Here is a 19360-nt window from a genome sequence, read left to right as displayed (position 1 = left end):
CTGCAAGGTCACCTGTTCAAGTGTTTACGCCTGTGTTTCAGAATCATGACTTCAAGTCTCTCCACTCTCCAATTATTTTCTTCAACCCCATATGTATCTGTTCCCTATCCACCTGTCAGAGATACAGTACCCCCACTCTGCTTTTGCCCCTCTGACTTCCAAGGCTCACCTGGTTCCTGTGGAACATCCATTTTACACTACACAGCAGAGAGGGGTAGAGATGGAGAGAGAGACTGAGAGACAGAGAGACATTTTGAGAAGTAAAGCCACTCATGTAGAGGTGCAGGGACTAGGTGGATGGCTAACTTTTACAGTCCACACCTGAAAATAGAATGCATAAAACGACAAATGGAAAGACAGAATTGGTTATTTTCTCTTGGTGGTTTCCTACTCTTTTTGTTTAGTCAGTTGGGGGAGAGCTAGAAGGAGAGAACTAGAGAGAGAGGGAGAGATGCACTACAGGGGCTTTGTTTTGGTGTGGTGTTTGTCTGATGAGAACAGCGGAGGTGAAAATGGCTCTGGTCCTCATTTATTTATGGAGCCTCTTATTGTTATCAAACTCTGTGCATGCTGGCTTGATTTTCACACAGGCTAACACACGAGGACAGCTGAATTCAGGAGACTTCCCTTCCCATGCCCAAGTAAGCGCTCTCAAGAGTTCTGCACTTCGTCTTGTTTTCAGAGAAAGTATTCTTGACTCTTTGTGGGCTCATGACCCCTTTTGGTGATGGTGGATGAGTCTACCTTCTGGAGAAAAGCTAAAGTTGGAGTTTGTACAAATGTTTGTAAAGATGTCTGTGTAATGTAGAGCTGGAGCAAACCGATCTTAATTTGATAGAGCAGGAAATGCAAACGTTTAGTCTATTTGAGTTTTAAAAAGGCTTCTAAAGTTTTTAATTTCCACTTTAATTTCGACATTTGCCCTAATGAAAAATGTATCAAGCCCTACAAAAATGTCAATTAATTATAATCTACATAATAATTCAAATGTCCTGTTGCTGCAGTATTATATTCCTGTTATAGCAAACTGGCTCAAATTTAAGATCCTACATCAGTATGGCTTGTTTGTTGGCAGATAGGACAAAAATAACATCTGAGTTTTGTCTGCCTCTATTATTCCGTGGGGAGTGTTGTTGGTTGGTGCCAATGGAGGTCTTGGTACATCATTTTTTTTTAACTTCAGTAGAGTATTTTCAGTCTTTGTTAGCTCAGAATTCTTCTCTTTGTTGAGATGGTAAACAACAATAGAAGAATATTGTACAAACTAATTTAGTGAATTTATGTTGATTAGAGTGCATGTTTATGAATGGCAAAGTGCTTGTGGTTCTGTGTGGTACTGTGTGGCTCAGTTGGTTGAGCATAGGGCTCACAATGCCAAGGATTGTGGATTTGATTAATGCTGGGGCTTCCCATATGAAAAATGTATGCACAATTGACTGTAAGTCACTTTGGATAAAAGTGACTGCTAAATGGCATATATTATTCATTTATGTTTTTCCATCCAATTTGACTCTTTCAGTGCATGAAGGAGTATGAACACAAATCATTTGGTCCTTTATATTCAGTACAGGTACTGTGTGTTTTCAGGCTACAAACACAAACAACCTGGTATGTTTTATGTGGAGGCAATGGGCCTAAATTCACCTATTGTCACAGCAGCATTTGTTCTATTGTTGCTAGAGGATGAGATATGGAGGGGACTGACAGTAGCTAGCAGTAACCAGGTGGGTGGTTCAGATAACACCAGCAGCTGGCAGGTGTTGGTGAAACGATGAACTGAGGAACTTTTGGCCGACACACAAGTTGCTACAGGAACTGAGAAACACACAAACAAACAAAAGAGATATAAATAGTCTCTGTTCTAAGGTGATGTAGTGTTGGCAACTTGTATAAAGATAACTGTGTATTTTGATTAGGAAGTAAGGTGTAGGGATGTTTCTGAAATACTTGCAATTTTGTTTACTTCTCAAAGGCTCATACAGGCCCGCCCTAAACCCATGTTGAACAGCCCTACTGTGAGCATCCCGCCCCAAACCCATGTTGAACAGCCCTACTGTGAGCATCCCGCCCCAAACCCATGTTGAACAGCCCTACTGTGAGCATCCCGCCCCAAACCCATGTTGAACAGCCCTACTGTGAGCATCCCGCCCCAAACCCATGTTGAACAGCCCTACTGTGAGCATCCCGCCCCAAACCCATGTTGAACAGCCCTACTGTGAGCATCCCGCCCCAAACCCATGTTGAACAGCCCTACTGTGAGCATCCCGCCCCAAACACATGTTGCACAGCCCTACTGTGAGCATCCCGCCCCAAACCCATGTTGAACAGCCCTACTGTGAGCATCCCGCCCCAAACCCATGTTGAACAGCCCTACTGTGAGCATCCCGCCCCAAACCCATGTTGAACAGCCCTACTGTGAGCATCCCGCCCCAAACCCATGTTGAACAGTCCTACTGTGAGCATCCCGCCCCAAACCCATGTTGAACAGCCCTACTGTGAGCATCCCGCCCCAAACCCATGTTGAACAGCCCTACTGTGAGCATGTTGATAACATAAAGCGAAGGAATAAACTGGAAAGGAGGAGAAGACTCCCCAGCTAGCACATAACATTCTGAGAACCAAATGTTTCTTAGAGCTTGGTGAGAGTGTGTTTGTTTAATGGTTATTTTGCATACAACCTTCTGGGAATGATGCAGGATAGTTGCTTGGCTTTGGATCATTCTCAGCGCATTTAAGGAACTTGACAAAAAAAAAAACATTATTTTCTTGGTACGTATTTCATTGCTTTATCAGAACGTTTCCTAAAGGTTCAAACATGGTTACATTTAATTTCAATTTTGGAATTGTTTTAGGATCGTTCTCCAACTGGTTTAACATTGGGAATGTTCTCAAATATTTCAGAGAATGTTGACAAACAACGTTCTTCTGTGGGAAGAACTTCAGCATAATGTTTCCTCATGGTTCTATTTAAATTCATGTTTTCAAATTGTCCCAAGAATATTAAGAAACAATGTTCTTCTGTGGAAATTTCAGTACTTCAGCATAACGATGTTTACGAGAGCGTTAAGATAACTTTTGTAACGTTCAGAGAAGGTTATTTGAAAACATTAATGGCAAACGGAAGATGGCAGTGCTGAATGCCTTGTGAAAAAAACGTAGGATACGATGTCCCCAAAACCAACTAAATAGTAGCACATTATGCCAACGCTGATCAGCTCACTCCTGGGCAATAATATCCAAGCTGGATAACAACAAGGCTAGAGAACTTTATTGACAAATACTACCAATGCAGTCAACGCCAAAACATGTCGGAGAGTAGCCAACCACGGAAAACATGGAGAACCAGACACAGATGACCTATGCTTTTCACCACCCTCTACAGTAAGCGTGGAAATCGTTCGGCTAAAATCAGTAAATGACTAATTGAGCGTAGGCCTACTTGAACTAGTCAACACGGATATACATGAGATGAAGGCGAGCCTTGAGGTGAGTAATGAGAGAGCCGCGACACTTGAGAAAGAAGCTCAAAGGTACTGTCAATACTATCTAAACTGACATTAATGAACAAAGAAAAGAGAACATGTTTCTAAGAGAACCCTTACTTCATATACAGACTAGATCTATGCAAGAAAATCTGGTGCTACCATAATTAAAGAGAATGAGGTGAAAATCCAGAGTGTGGTCAAAGAATTCCTTTTTAAAGCGCTACAGATCCCAGGCGATACTGTCGACAAAATCAAACTCCAACTTGTACATCGACTCGGATCGAGAGGACATTGATACGAGCGCCCAATTGTTGCCAAATGTGCATACCTTAAGGACGAACTAATGGTTAAAGGTTTGGGCAAAAGAGTCGCCATCGTGACAATAGGCATGAACGATCAGTTCCCAAAGGAAATCACAGAACGGCGCAAAGTACTGTTCAAAGTTAAAAGGGAAATGTGTAGCTCTCGTAGTCGATAAGCTGTACATTGATAACCAACTGTTCCGAGACACCAAGACTACTCCATGGCTATTCTAAAATAGAAGGTTCCCATATAAAAAAATGAGAAAATAAAATAATACAACAATTGATAAAGAAATAAACTACAAATATGCTTTACTCCTCTAGGTCGTGAATGTTGTTGTAAAATTATTGTATTTTATTTTATTTATGAATAGATAAAAGACAGCATCAGAAGAATGTCTAGTCACAAAAGTACTCAAAAGCCCAAAATGAGGTGGTAATACAAACAAAACAGAGGACAAAGAAGGGGGATACCTAGTCAGTTGTACAATTGAATTCATCTAAAATGTGTCTTCTGCATTTAACCCACCCCTCTGAATCAGAGAACTGCAGGGGCTGCCTTAATTGACGCCATAGGCGTCCAGAGAACAGTTGTTGTTGGGGGTTAACTGCCTTGCTCAGGGGCAGAATAGCACTTATTTCCTTGCCAGCTCAGGGATTCAAACCAGCGACCTTTCAGTTACTGGCCCAGCTCTCTTACCCCACATACTGCAGATAGCCTAGAGGTTATGTAAATGTGTGGGTGTGTTGAAAAATGGGGTGCCTGAGTGTTTGTGATTGGAAAAGTGTGAGGAGTTGAAAGTGAGTGAGCAAAGAAAGTGGTTGCAAATGTCAGAACCCATATGTGTCTGCGAGCAGGAGTTGTGACCAAGCGAGAGTCTCCACTTTTGCTCAGACATGGGATATACATTTAAAAATAAATTACAAATAAAAATGTCATTTATTTTGTCCTATCATGATGGAATGGTGCCCAACCCTACCTGCCCTAGACACCCATCTGAGCGACCCATCCACTAACGAGAAGTCCTTACCCATTTTATAGGCCTACCCCAAGTAGCCTACACGGGCAAGATAGAAAGATTAACGTGGTCAGAAACCCACTAAAGCAGTACCGCCCCCTCAAGAGTCTAAGCCTGCCTGGCAGGGTTGGCCCAACAAAGCCAAAGCCTCTGGATGGGAGAGCATAATATACAAGGATTTTGTCAAAGCTACTTATGAGAACCTTGACGACTTCTCAGGGAGGGGGAAAATTATTGTGGCCCTGGCGTCACATAATAATCAAATCGAATAAAATGTTATTGGTCACATAGACGTGATTAGCAGATGTTATTGCGGGTGTAGCGAAATGCTTGTGCTTCTAGCTCCAACAGTGCACTAATATCTAACAAGTAATATCTAACAAATTACACAGCAGGGTAGCCTAGTGGTTAGAGTGTTGGACTAGTAACCGAAAGGTTGCAAGTTCAAATCTCCGAGCTGACAAGGAACAAATCTGTCGTTCTGCCCCTGAACAGGCAGTTAACCCACTGTACCTAGGCTGTCATTGAAAATAAGAATTTGTTCTTAACTGACTTGCCTAGTTAAATAAAGGTAAAATGAAAATATACCAAATACACACAAATCTAAGTAGGAATGAATTAAGACTATATAAACGCAGCAAATAAAGAAACGTCCCCTTTTCAGGACCCTGTCTTTCAAAGATAATTGGTAAAAATCTAAATAACTAAACAGATCTTCATTGTAAAGGGTTTAAACATTGTAAAGGGCTTAAACAATTAAGGTCTCAGTTATGAAAACTTAGGACACTAAAGAGGCCTTTCTACTGACTCTGAAAAACACCAAAAGAAAGATGCCCAGGGTCCCTGCTCATCTGCGGGAACGTGCCTTAGACATGCTGCAAGGAGGCATGAGGACTGCAGATGTGGTCAGGGCAATAAATTGCAATGTACGTACTGTGAGACGCCGAAGACAGCGCTACAGGGAGACAGGACGGACAGCTGATCATCCTTGCAGTGGCGGGACAGGTACAGGATGGCAACAACAACTGCCCGAGTTACACCAGGAACGCACAATAATTCCATCAGTGCTCAGACTCTCCACAAGAGGCTGAGAGCGGCTGGACTGAGGGCTTGTAGGCCTGTTGTAAGGCAGGTCCTCACCAGGCATCACCGGCAACAACGTCGCATATGGGCACAAACCCACCGTCGCTGGACCAGACAGGACTGCCAAAAAGTGCTCTTCACTGACAAGTCGCGGTTTTGTCTCACCGAGGGTGGTACTCTGGAGCGGGATTGATTTGGAGGTGGAGGGTTCACCATGGTCTGGGGCGGTGTGTCAAAGCATCATTGGACTGAGCTTGTTGTCATTGCAGGCAATCTCAACGCTGTGCGTTACAGGGAAGATATCTTCCTCCCTCATGTGGTACCCTTCCTGCAGGCTCATCCTGACATGACCCTCCAGCATGACAAAGCCACTAGCCATACTGCTCGTTCTGTGCATGATTTCCTGCAAGACAGGAATGTCAGTGTTCTGCCAGCGAAGAGCCCGGATCTCAATCCCATTGAGCACATTTGGGACCTGTTGGATCAGAGGGTGAGGGCTAGGGCCATTCCCCCCCCAGAAATGTCCGGGAACTTGCAGGTGCCTTGGTAGAAGAGTGGGGTAACATCTCACAGCAAGAATTGGCAAATCTGGTGCAGTCCATGAGGAGGCGATACACTCTCTTACTTAATGCAGCTGGTAGTCACACCAGATACTGACTGTTACTTTTGATTTTGACCCCTCTCTTTGTTCAGGGACACATTATTCAATTTCTGTTAGTCACATGTCTGTGGATCTTGTTCAGTTTGTCTCCGTTGTTGAGTCTTGTTATGTTCATACACATATTTACACGTTAAGTTTGCTGAAAGTAAACGCAGTTGACAGTGAGAGGACGTTTACATATGGACAAGTGATGTCAGAGCGGAACTGAATAAGTATAGAATAGTATAGAAAACAGTAATGCCAGATATGTAAACATTTTTAAAGTGACTAGTGTTCCATTCCTTAAAGTGGCCAGGGATTCCTAGTGTATGCCTATAGCCAGCAGCCTCTAATGTGCTAGTGATGGCTGTTTAACAGTCTGATGGCCTTGAGATAGAAGCTGTAGTTTGGCCCCGGTAATGCGTTGGGCAGACCGCACCATCCTCTGGAGAGCCTTGCTGTTGCAGGCGGTGCAGTTGCCATACCAGGTGGTGATACAACCCGACAGGATGCTTTCAATTGTGCATCAGTAAAAATTTGTGACAGTTTTAAGTGACAAGTCAAATCTGACTGCACAGAGGTACCTGGGAAGAAGGGTCAATGGGGGACCTGTGTGTGTGTGTGTGTGTGTGAGAGAGAGGGGTAGAGGTGTTTGTGGGGGTAGGGTGTGTGCATGTATGCATCCCACATCCGTTGCTACGGGGTACTGATGTTGGTGATAGTATACAGTGGTTTCTCAATTTAAAGTTTTGAGCTCATGCTGCAGCAGTTTGTTGTAGATGGTGGTAAATTACGCCATTCTTTCGTTGTGAAACACTGTCACAAGTGGGAGTTAGAACGCTGATCTATCAGTAGTCTAAACTGTGGTACAAATTGGGGGATTTTTCACATCTATTAGACTATCCTTTTGTAAAAAAATTAAGATGTGAATGTTTCAGTCCGAGAGTCTCTCTCCTCTGACACTAGAGTCCTGCATCAGGCAACAACAAAAAAATAGCTGGTGGGTGGTCCCATAGTTGAGAGAGCTTGGGTAAATAGAATGTGCAATTACACTTGACATGTGGACTGACAATTTTCGAAAAATTGGATACTTGTGCTTTGAAGCCCATTACATAAACGAAGAGTGGGTGTTATCCACCATGGAGTGGGACAGTGCAGCTCAAAACTGCAGATAACATACAGTAAGACTAGTTATTGTGAAAGAATACTTGTGTGGATCTTGTTGCTTTCCTCTATCGCTTCAAGAGGCCTACTATCCACCTGGTAATTGTGTGGCGTCACCTACAAATGGATTTGTGGTTTCAGAGAGAAGCCAGCTGCAACCCTGTTACCAGACACTGTGGGCTTTTGGTTTCTCTCCCTCTAAAAACAGAAAGAAAGAATTCTAAATAGCAAACTGGCTTGATAGCCCCTCTATATAAAGTGAATTTCTGAAACACAGAGTCCTTCTTTGCTGATGTGAAGAAGAAACTGAATGAAAGAGTCCAGCGAGGATAGGAAGCGGAAAAAGGTTGACCATGTTTTCAAGACCTGAGCTACTTAATTCATTTATTTTATTTATGAAATGTATTAGTTTATTTAGGCACTTTAATATATTAGTTAGGCTTAGCCTATTTAGTAGGCTATCATATAGCATAAAACTATATTTCACTCATGCATGGCTTTGGATCAAAATAAACAAGTACCAACATTCTTTCTGATTGTCTTTAACAGGTTGAAAATGTCTTTAACAATCTGCTCGTGTGTGTGTGTGTGCAATTATTTGACATTGTGGTTACAATGAACAATGGAAACAAAATAAATAAAATAAATACTACTCATAATGAATAATCACATGGTTGTTGCAAGCTTTCATTTTTCCTTTTTCATTTTTTTTTTTTGTAAGATTATTTTGTATTGTTTTGACAATACGAAACATACACATACAAACGGCAACTCCATCACACCTGCCCAGACCCACATCTCACTCTCCACCACATTACCTTTACATTTGAGTAATGACTGCATATATTATCATACTGGTACCCTGTGAGAATCAAACCTATAACCCTGCCGCTCCAAGCGCCATGCTCGACCAACTGAGTTACGCGGGGCACAAGGCCTCAAACTGCACCATTTTGTTTCTCTCCATACAGCCTTATTCTAAAATAGACTGAATCGCCCCCCCCCCCATCTACACACAATACCCAATAATGACAAAGAAAAAACAGGTTTTTAGACATTTTTGCAAATGTATAAAACATTTCAAATTGAAATATCACTTTTACATAAGTATTCAGACCCTTTACTCAGTACTTTATTGAAGCTTGGCACACCTACAGTATATTTGGCGAGTTTCTCCCATTCTTCTCTGCAGATCCTCTCAAGCTCTGTCAGATTGGATGGGGAGCATCGCTGCATAGCTATTTCCAGGTCTCTCCAGGACTTGTCCCAAAGCCACTCCTGCGCTGTCTTGGCTGTGTGCTTAGGGTTGTTGTCCTGTTGGAAGGCGAACCTTCGCCCTGAGGTCCTGAGCACTCAGGAGCTGGTTTTCATCAAGGATGTCTCTGTACTTTGCTCTGTTCATATTTCCCTCGATCTAGTTTCCCAGTCCTTGCCGCTGAAAAACATCCCCACAGCATGATGCTGTCACCACCATGCTTCACTGTAGGGATGGTATTGGCCAGGTGATGAGCGGTGCCTGGTTTCCTCCAGACGTAACACTTGGCATTCAGTCCAAAGAGTTCAATCTTGGTTTCATCAGACCAGATCATCTTGTTTCTCATGGTCTGAGTGTCCTTTAGGTGCCTTTTGGCAAACTCCAAGCGGGCAGCTAAGTGCCTTTTACTGAAGAGTAGCTTCTGTCACTCTACCATAATGCCCTGATTGGTGGAGAGCTTTAGAGATGGTTGTCCTTCTGGAAGGTTCTCCCATCTACACAGAGGAACTTGCGAGCTCTGTCAGAATGACCATCGTGTTCTTGGTCATATCCCTGACCAAGGCCCTTCTCCCCCGATTGCTCAGTTTGGCTGGGTGGCCAGCTCTAGGAAGAGTCTTGGTGGTTCCAAACTTCTTCCATTTAAGAATGATGGAGGCCACTGTGTTCTTGGGGACCTTCAATGCTGCAGACATTCTTTGTTACCCTTCTCCAGATCTGTGCCTCGACACAATCCTGTCTCAGAGCTCTACGGACAATTCCTTCGACATCATGGCTTGGTTTTTGATCTGACATGCACTGTCAGCTGTGGGACCTTACATGTGACCGACCCGCTCGATTCAGTCATATGTAGCAAAATTTGAAATTGTGTTCTTTGGATTAAAGTAGAGGCTCAAAACTATAAAATGGTAAATCATACACTACAGTTGAGGAACAATGGGAAAGTAATTCTGCTTTGAAAGTTGACAAACTTGTAACCTCACTTTTGAGAAAATGGCCTTTCAATGTTTTGGTACACCTATTGGAGAGCTCTTCTTTAAAGAGCCTATCCCTCTTAAAACCTCTTCAGGATAGGGGGCAGTATTTTCATGTCCGGATGAAATGTGTGCCCAAAGTAAACTAGGATAGAAGCTAGGATATGAAGCTAGGAAGCTAGGATATGCATATAATTGGTCGATTTGTATAGAAAACACTCAAGTTTCTAAAACTGTTAAAATTATGTCTGTGAGTATAACAGAATTTATTTGGCAGGCGAAACCCAGAGGACAAACCATCCAGGATTTGTTGTTGTTGTTAAGGTGACAGTGTTTTCAATGGGTTTTCTATGTGGATCTAGATTTATAAGGCACTTGCTTGCAGTTCCTATCGCTTCCACTGGATGGCAACAGTCTTAACAAATTGGTTGATGTTTTTCCTTTCAGAAATGAAGATGTAGCCATTTCCTATCTGGGTGGATAGCCAAGTGTACTGTTGTGGTTGGGGCGTGCGACCTGAAAGATCGCTCCACTTTGTTTTTATCTGCTATTGAACGCAGTTTATCCCGTCTTAAATTTGATCGATTATTTACTTAAAAAAATACCTAAAGTTGTATTAGGAAAGTTGTTGAAATGTTTGGACCAAGATTACAGGTAACTTATTAGATATTTTGTAGTCATGTTGCGCGAGTTGGAACCAGTGTTTTTCTGAATCAAACGCGCCAAATAAATTGACATTTTGGAGATGTAACGACAGAATATATCGAACAAAACGACCATTTATGATGTTTATGGGACATATTGGAGTGCCAACAGAAGAAGATCTTCAAAGGTAAGGCATGAATTATATTGTTATTTCTGAGTTTTGTGCCGCGCCTGGTGGGTTGAATTATGATTGTCATGTGTTTGATGGGGTGCTGTCCTCAGATAATACATGGTTTGCTGTCGCCGTGAAGCCTTTTTGAAATCTGACACGGTGGCTAGATTAACAAGAAGTTAAGCTGTATTTTGGTGTATTGCACTTGTAATTGTATGAAAGTTAAATATTTCTAATAATTGTTTTTGAATTTCGCGCTCTGCAATTTCACCGGATGTTGTCGAAACGTTAATAATGAGACATTATTTGATTACAAAACTGAAGATGATGTTGGTGAAGAACCATTTTTAAGAGACTACAGGAGGGTGCACCAACTACACAATAAAAGTTGACAGGCAAGTAATTTTTGTTTTTACCGGAAGGCTAGCCAACTAATCAACTATCTAGTAAACACTTCGGATACGAGGTTGGTGTCTCTTTTTTAAACAAAATTAAACTGATATATCTTGTAATTGAACAAAATAGTAAGATGGCCAATAACTGGGGAACGTATGCCGATAATATGGGACATATTGTTTTTGCTAAAACGCTTATCAAAAAGCTGATAGTAGTAGTATTTCCACTGAAATGTCAAACATGCTAATTGCTAACCCGTTAGCTAAAATATTTACGACACCAATAATCACAAAACATTGATGGCTTGATCACAAGAACACTTTTGAAGGTAATATATTTTTTAAACGCTGTTGAATATACCGATAATACATTTTACATTACATTTAAGTCATTTAGCAGACGCTCTTATCCAGAGCGACTTACAAATTGGATGGTGCTATGGTGCTATGCTAGCTATCTAGCTAAACAATGAACCATGATCCCAACTCATAACGTTACTACCCTGCATGAATCTGCAGGTAGCTAACCAACCAGCTTCAATGTTAGCTAGCTAACATTAGGCTATAACTAGCAAAGCAAATGGCTCTGAGATACAAATTACATTACTACACAGATCACAAACGTAATGTTAGCTAGCTGACCTAACAGCAGTCAAGCACCCAAGCTAACTGGCTAATGATAGCTAGCTAATTCCAGACACAAATGAGAAAACAGCTCACTCTGACCATTTTACTTGCCCTAGCAGAGCTGGTTAGGCTGTTTATGTTATCCAGAGGGTTGGTGACTGCAACTGTGCTGCTTCTTAACACCCGCCCGCTTAACCCGGAAGCCAGCTGCTCCAATGTGTCGGAGGAAACACTGCTCAACTGACGACCGAAGTCAGCCTGGAGGCACCCAGCCTGCCACAAAGAGTCGCTAGAGTGCCCCCCCGGCCAAACCCTCCCCTAACCCGGACGACACTCTGACAATTTTTTTATGATATCATAAAACGGAGTGGTGGAGTTATGTCACACATGCAGCTAACAAATATGTATGGAAATATGTTTGCTCTAGCCAAAATTACAACCATGTAATTGCAGCATTAACGCAAAAATGGAGGAGGCAAGTGGAAGGGGGAGAAGGTAAGGAGCTTGTCTGTCGGCCCTGCATTAAAGACCAAACTTGGTAAAAAAAAAATAGGATACATTTAAATGAAGTATACCAGTTCCATTTCAGGACCCAAAAATGTACAGCTGCGCCATACAGGTTACAAAATACTTGGATGAGATTTTCGATGTGCCGATTCCATGGCACATTGTTTTGTGTATCAGTTCATAAACAATGCTTGATTCAAAACTTAGTTTTAACAATTTCAATTATTATACAAAATTCTTGCTACCCATAGAATTTTATGTACAGTGGGGCAAAAAATTATTTAGTCAGACACCAATTGTGCAAGTTCTCCCACTTAAAAAGATGAGAGGCCTGTAATTTTCATCATAGGTACACTTCAACTATGACAGACAAAATGAGAAAAAAAATCCAGAAAATCACATTGTACGATTTTTAATGAATTTATTTGCAAATTATGGTGGAAAATAAGTATTTGGTCACCTACAAAGCAAGATTTCTGGCTCTCACAGACCTGTAACTTCATCTTTAAGAGGCTCCTCTGTCCTCCACTCGTTACCTGTATTAATGGCACCTGTTTGAACTTGTTATCAGTATAAAATACACCTGTCCACAACCTTAAACAGTCACACTCCAAACTCCACTATGGCCAAGACCAAAGAGCTGTCAAAGGGCACCAGAAGATTGAGAGATTGAAGAAATCAACTGTGGGAGCAGTTATTAGGAAATGGAAGACATACAAGACCACTGATAATCTCCCTCGATCTGGGACTCCACGCAAGATCTCACCCCGTGGGGTCAAAATGATCACAAGAACGGTGAGCAAAAATCCCAGAACTACACGGGGGGACCTAGTGAATGACCTGCAGAGAGCTGGGACCAAAGTAACAAACGCCTACCATCAGTAACACACTACGCCGCCAGGGACTCAAATCCTGCAGTGCCAGACGTGTCCCCCTGCTTAAGCCAGTACATGTCCAGGCCCGTCTGAAGTTTGCTAGAGAGCATTTGTATGATCCAGAAGAAGATTGGGAGAATGTCATATGGTCAGATGAAACCAAAATAGAACTTTTTGGTAAAAACTCAACTCGTCGTGTTTGGAGGACAAAGAATGCTGAGTTGCATCCAAAGAACACCATACCTACTGTGAAGCATGGGGGTGGAAACATCATGCTTTGGGGCTGTTTTTCTGCAAAGGGACCAGGACGACTGATCCGTGTAAAGGAAAGAATGAATGGGGCCATGTATTGTGAGATTTTGAGTGAAAACCTCCTTCCATCAGCAAGGGCATTGAAGATGAAACGTGGCTGGGTCTTTCAGCATGACAATGATCCCAAAAACACCGCCCAGCATCAGCCCCAAAACATCACTGCGCTAGAGGAGATCTGCATGGAGGAATGGGCCAAAATACCAGCAACAGTGTGTGAAAACCTCGTGAAGACTTACAGAAAACGTTTGACCTCTGTCATTGCCAACAAAGGGTATATAACAAAGTATTGAGAAACTTTTGTTATTGACCAAATACTTATTTTCCACCATAATTTGCAAATAAATTCATAAAAAATCCTACAATGTGATTTTCTGGATTTTTTTTCTCTCATTTTGTCTGTCATAGTTAAAGTGTACCCATGATGAAAATTACAGGCCTCTCTCATCTTTTTAAGTGGGAGAACGTGCACAATTGGTGACTGACTAAATACTTTTTTGCCCCACTGTATAAGGGGGATACAAACACCCCATCTCTACAAATTTTGCTGCAAAGAGACCGAGTCATTAGATCACTTGTTTTGGTACTGCCATATGTAGCTTGTTTTTGGTCACAGGTTTGAGAATGGATAAAAAAAATCACATTTACCCAAAACTAGTTAATCGATCAATAATATAATTATGCTCTTAGTAAAAATTGTAATCTTTAATTTATAATCTGTAGAAACTATCAGAAAAGAAAGGTTCAGCACATTTGAAAAATATATGGCAAGTAGAAATACAAACTGGATGGTTTTCAGAGATGGATGGGCAGCTGAATGGTGGACCTAAAAAAATATAACTTGTGTAAAATGTATATAGTATGTGTATAAGCTGGAAGTAGAAGTCTAAGTATTGTTGTCCATTAGTTTACTCCAATTCGGGTAGAATGTTTAGGGGAAAGTAATAAAGAAGAAAGAAAACATACATTCCGTTCTCAGAACATGAAGAAAAATTTCCATTAAAACTTTAACATTCAGAGAAGGTTCTAAGATTGTTATTTACAAACATATACATTCCGTTCTCAGCATCAACAAAACTCTCTCGATCCTCTATCTTGTTAAGTGTGTTCAGGTGAGTTGGCCACGCACACTAATTCGCTTCAGCTGATCTTAATGAGTGCTTGTTTTCTCTGAAATTTGGTCTTTCAATAGACTAAAATGGTTTATTCCTTGTGGAGGTCAGAGGGCAGCAGACAGTGATTTCCCGATGAACCCACAGTGTTGGGGTTTTTACCATTAGGAGGTGATAACACAGGAATATTCATTTCCTCTATCTCAGACCCTTATCTCACTATCATTTTAATATGAGGGAGATGCCTCTGTTGCAATAATATATGCACCTGCTGGTGTTGACACACACACACGCATGAGTCACCACGCACCACCACCACCATGCACCACGTACCACTCACCACCACCACGCACCACGGCCTCAACAGAAAGATGCAGAGCAACACTGATCCATATTAATCCAGAGCTGTTGATTGCCTTGTTGCCAATTAAGCCTGATCTCTATGTGCCCACAGTGACATGCTGTGCTCCAGCCACTGCTCAGAGCTCAGTGGAGGGGAGAGGGACATAGACCCTAATGAGGAGACACCACACAGAGATCTTTGCATTAATCAGTTTAGCCTACTTCCAGACCTCTAAGTGCTTTAGCCAACTCGGTTGTCATGCCTCTGGAAGTAGTCTAGACTGGAACCAGGCTAGAATCAGCCTGGGATACCAACAGATAGAGCAAAGTCTTAACCCTGATTCACCTATAGGACACTCATCCCTCTACACTCTGAACTGAGATGGTGTGCAGTGAATTATCTGCCTCAGTTTACATTCGATTGTCATTCTTATCGGGTAATCAATACAGCCACTGCACCTCCATAGGGATATAGTTAGGTTTTGTATGTCATGTGCAATTGATTGTATGTGTGTATAGTATTAGGGTTGATAGACCGTCTACCATTTGTTTGTCTCTGAGGAAAGGACAGGAGAGGCTTATCATTTCTCTCTCTCGTTCTGCATGGAGCAAGAGCACATAGTACATACGCCACTCAACCCAGGCAAATAGGCTGCAAAGAGACTCATCCTGAGCACTAGTACCATGGGGTACTGTAATACAATACTAGAGGAGGTAGAATGACTGTAGAAGCTGCAGGATGGTGATCTGTCCTACAGAAAGAGTGGGAAGAGAAGGGAACGGTGTAAAGGTGTGAAAGACTCTGGGGATATGCTCAGGTGTTCTGGATCTCCCAACGCAGCACATTTTAACATAAGGAACTGTCTTCAGCGTATTTGGTTTTTCCTGTCAATTCCCCCATCAGAGCTTATTCTGTCACTTAGATTCCCTCTAGGTTCTTTCAACAGCTGTGTGGCTGGGAGCCTATCACAGGAGTGTTGCAGTAGTAGCACAAACGCAGTCAGTGAGTACATTTACACGCACAGTAATAATATGACAAACTAATTATGGCAGTAGGCAGATTATGCAATAGTCATGTAAACACCTTACTCTGCTTACCTTAATCGGTGTAAAGGTCAACATCGAAGTAAACATACGCAGATTAAAACGACTTGTTTTCTGAGCAATGTTTAGAATTATTAGGACATGTAAACACCTTAATCGTACATGATCTGCGCATGTGCAAGCACCAGCCGAGCGAGCCTCCCTCTTTACCGTGAGTGAAGTGAGTTTGGAACGACTGAATGGATGCGTCTTAGAAGTAGTTTTCACATACAAACTTTATACAAATTATAAATCAAATATGCTTCCCAAAAATAATATGTTCGCTGTGGTAGAACATTTCTTTTGATTGGCAATGTTCTGTATTTAGTGCCATCAGGTAGCCTGATTTCAGATGTGTATCCATGTAAACGGGTCTGTATTTAGTGCCATCAGGTAGCCTGATTTCAGATGTGTATCCATGTAAACGGGTCTGTATTTGGTGCCATCAGGTAGCCTGATTTCAGATGTGTATCCATGTAAACGGGTCTGTATTTGGTGCCATCAGGTAGCCTGATTTCAGATGTGTATCCATGTAAACGGGTCTGTATGTGGTGCCATCAGGTAGCCTGATTGCAGATGTGTATCCATGTAAACGGGTCTGTATTTGGTGCCATCAGGTAGCCTGATTTCAGATGTGTATCCATGTAAACGGGTCTGTATTTGGTGCCATCAGGTAGTCTGATTTCAGATGTGTATCCATGTAAACGGGTCTGTATTTAGTGCCATCAGGTAGCCTGATTTCAGATGTGTATCCATGTAAACGGGTCTGTATTTGGTGCCATCAGGTAGCCTGATTTCAGATGTGTATCCATGTAAACGGGTCTGTATTTGGTGCCATCAGGTAGCCTGATTTCAGATGTGTATCCATGTAAACGGGTCTGTATGTGGTGCCATCAGGTAGCCTGATTTCAGATGTGTATCCATGTAAACGGGTCTGTATTTAGTGCCATCAGGTAGCCTGATTTCAGATGTGTATCCATGTAAACGGGTCTGTATTTGGTGCCATCAGGTAGCCTGATTTCAGATGTTTATCCATGTAAACGGGTCTGTATTTAGTGCCATCAGGTAGCCTGATTTCAGATGTGTATCCATGTAAACGGGTCTGTATTTGGTGCCATCAGGTAGCCTGATTTCAGATGTGTATCCATGTAAACGGGTCTGTATTTAGTGCCATCAGGTAGCCTGATTTCAGATGTGTATCCATGTAAACGGGTCTGTATTTAGTGCCATCAGGTAGCCTGATTTCAGATGTGTATCCATGTAAACGGGTCTGTATTTAGTGCCATCAGGTAGCCTGATTTCAGATGTGTATCCATGTAAACGGGTCTGTATTTGGTGCCATCAGGTAGCCTGATTTCAGATGTGTATCCATGTAAACGGGTCTGTATTTAGTGCCATCAGGTAGCCTGATTTCAGATGTGTATCCATGTAAACGGGTCTGTATTTAGTGCCATCAGGTAGCCTGATTTCAGATGTGTCCATGTAAATGGGTCTGTATTTAGTGCCATCAGGTAGCCTGATTTCAGATTTGTCCATGTAAACGGGTCTGTATTTGGTGCCATCAGGTAGCCTGATTTCAGATGTGTATCCATGTAAACGGGTCTGTATTTAGTGCCATCAGGTAGCCTGATTTCAGATGTGTCCATGTAAATGGGTCTGTATTTAGTGCCATCAGGTAGCCTGATTTCAGATGTGTCCATGTAAATGGGATTATTAGGGAAATCGTTCTTCTTGCAAAGCCTGTCAACGTTTTAATAGAACTATATTAATCTGATTATCCACAATAATCACATTATTGTGTGTATGTAACCGTACTCATCGCCTCCCCTTCATTATCCCCCATTGACCTCTATTAACTTTTGTGTGTGTTTGTGTTGCAGGACCTGGTGGGCAGTGCCCCTCCACAGAGGAACTGGAAGGGGATAGTCATTGCCCTGCTGGTCATCTGCATCATCTTGTCTCTGATCGTCACCTCTGTCATCCTGCTCACCCCAAGTATGTAACACACAATGCTGCATCACACTACATTACACTTATTACATTACACTTATTAACACCTATTACACTGCATAGCAGAAAATACTCATTTGTGGTGTAGACAAGGTTAAAAAAAGGCTTCTGAAGTTTGTAATTTCCACTTTAAAATGTCTGACTTGATTTGCCCTAACTAAAGATGTATCAATCCCTACAAATATTTCCATTCATTATAATCCACATAATAATTCACATTTCCTGTTGCTGCTGGATTATTGTCCTGATGTGAGAAACTGGTCAAATTAAGATCCTACAGTACATAAGTACCTGAGTCAGGCCACCAAAAGAAAACTTCTAGTTAGAGATTGCAATTGGCCTTGCTAGCAGACAGCCCAGTAGGTAATTTAATTTCCTAAACCCATTCATTCAAAGACAGACAGGAGTAGAGATGTTGAGATGTGTCAGCTTGGAGATTGCATATTGGTTTTTCAGAAGGACGAAGTGAGGTCATCCTCTCACTAGGTAATGGGGCTTTAATGTAAAATGTCATTCAGTCTTGTTTAATGAAGATTATTATGCAGTAATAGCTCTAGTCATTTTTACAATTGCCAGTGCATCAGAGGTGCTGTTTGCCTCATGTTGGGAATCCCTCTCAATGGTCTTTTACCAACAGATGAAGATAATTTGCAAATTCAGAGACTTGCAAAGGTACTGTATATATGTAGTTACATTTTTAAATGTGTTATTTTTTAGTTCTCTGCAAAAGCTACTTACTGGCACTATTTTATTTTACCTTTATTTAACTAGGCAAGTCAGTTTTTTGTATTGTAGACCAATTGTATTTTTATTTTACCTTTATTTAACTAGGCAAGTCAGTTAAGAACAAATTCTTATTTTCAATGACGGCCTAGAAACAGTGGGTTAACTGCCTGTTCAGGGGCAGAACAACAGATTTGTACCTTGTCAGCTCGGGGGTTTGAACTTGCAACCTTCCAGTTACTAGTCCAATGCTCTAACCACTAGGCTACCCTGCCACCCCATACATACATCACATACATCCCTTCTAGAATCTCTTACTGATGGTACTCTACATACATCCCTTCTAGAATCTCTTACTGATGGTACTCTACATACATCCCTTCTAGAATCTCTTACTGATGGTACTCTACATACATCCCTTCTAGAATCTCTTACTGATGGTACTCTACATACATCCCTTCTAGAATCTCTTACTGATGGTACTCTACATACATCCCTTCTAGAATCTCTTACTGATGGTACTCTAATGTCTTTTCCTGAATAAACTGACAGGTGAATGTAGAAGATAAATATGTAAAGCTCCCATATGGGGTTGAAGGGGCATACACACACACACACACACACACACACACACACACACA

At 41.8% G+C, this 19360-nt stretch overlaps 1 protein-coding gene across 5 annotated transcripts in view; it reads left to right on the top strand.

Moving 5' to 3' along the window:
* The window catches only part of LOC115114489 (dipeptidyl aminopeptidase-like protein 6), a 182433-nt gene that overhangs the window by 118390 nt on the left and 44683 nt on the right, over positions 1-19360 (top strand). For 4 of the 5 annotated variants that reach the window (XM_065013449.1, XM_029642760.2, XM_065013450.1 and 1 more), the window contains exon 2: positions 17867-17981. In XM_065013449.1, coding sequence (XP_064869521.1) covers positions 17867-17981 — 115 coding nt within the window. Of the gene's footprint in view, positions 1-3201; positions 3487-17866; positions 17982-19360 lie in introns of those variants that run through there. The other variant, XM_029642761.2, reaches the window with a different exon arrangement.

This window comes from Oncorhynchus nerka, linkage group LG9b (genome assembly GCF_034236695.1).
Source record: "Oncorhynchus nerka isolate Pitt River linkage group LG9b, Oner_Uvic_2.0, whole genome shotgun sequence".
Classification (NCBI taxonomy): Eukaryota; Metazoa; Chordata; class Actinopteri; order Salmoniformes; family Salmonidae; genus Oncorhynchus; species Oncorhynchus nerka.
The sequence above is the reverse complement of the archived record's forward strand: the minus strand, read 5'-3'. Positions and strand labels throughout refer to the sequence as shown.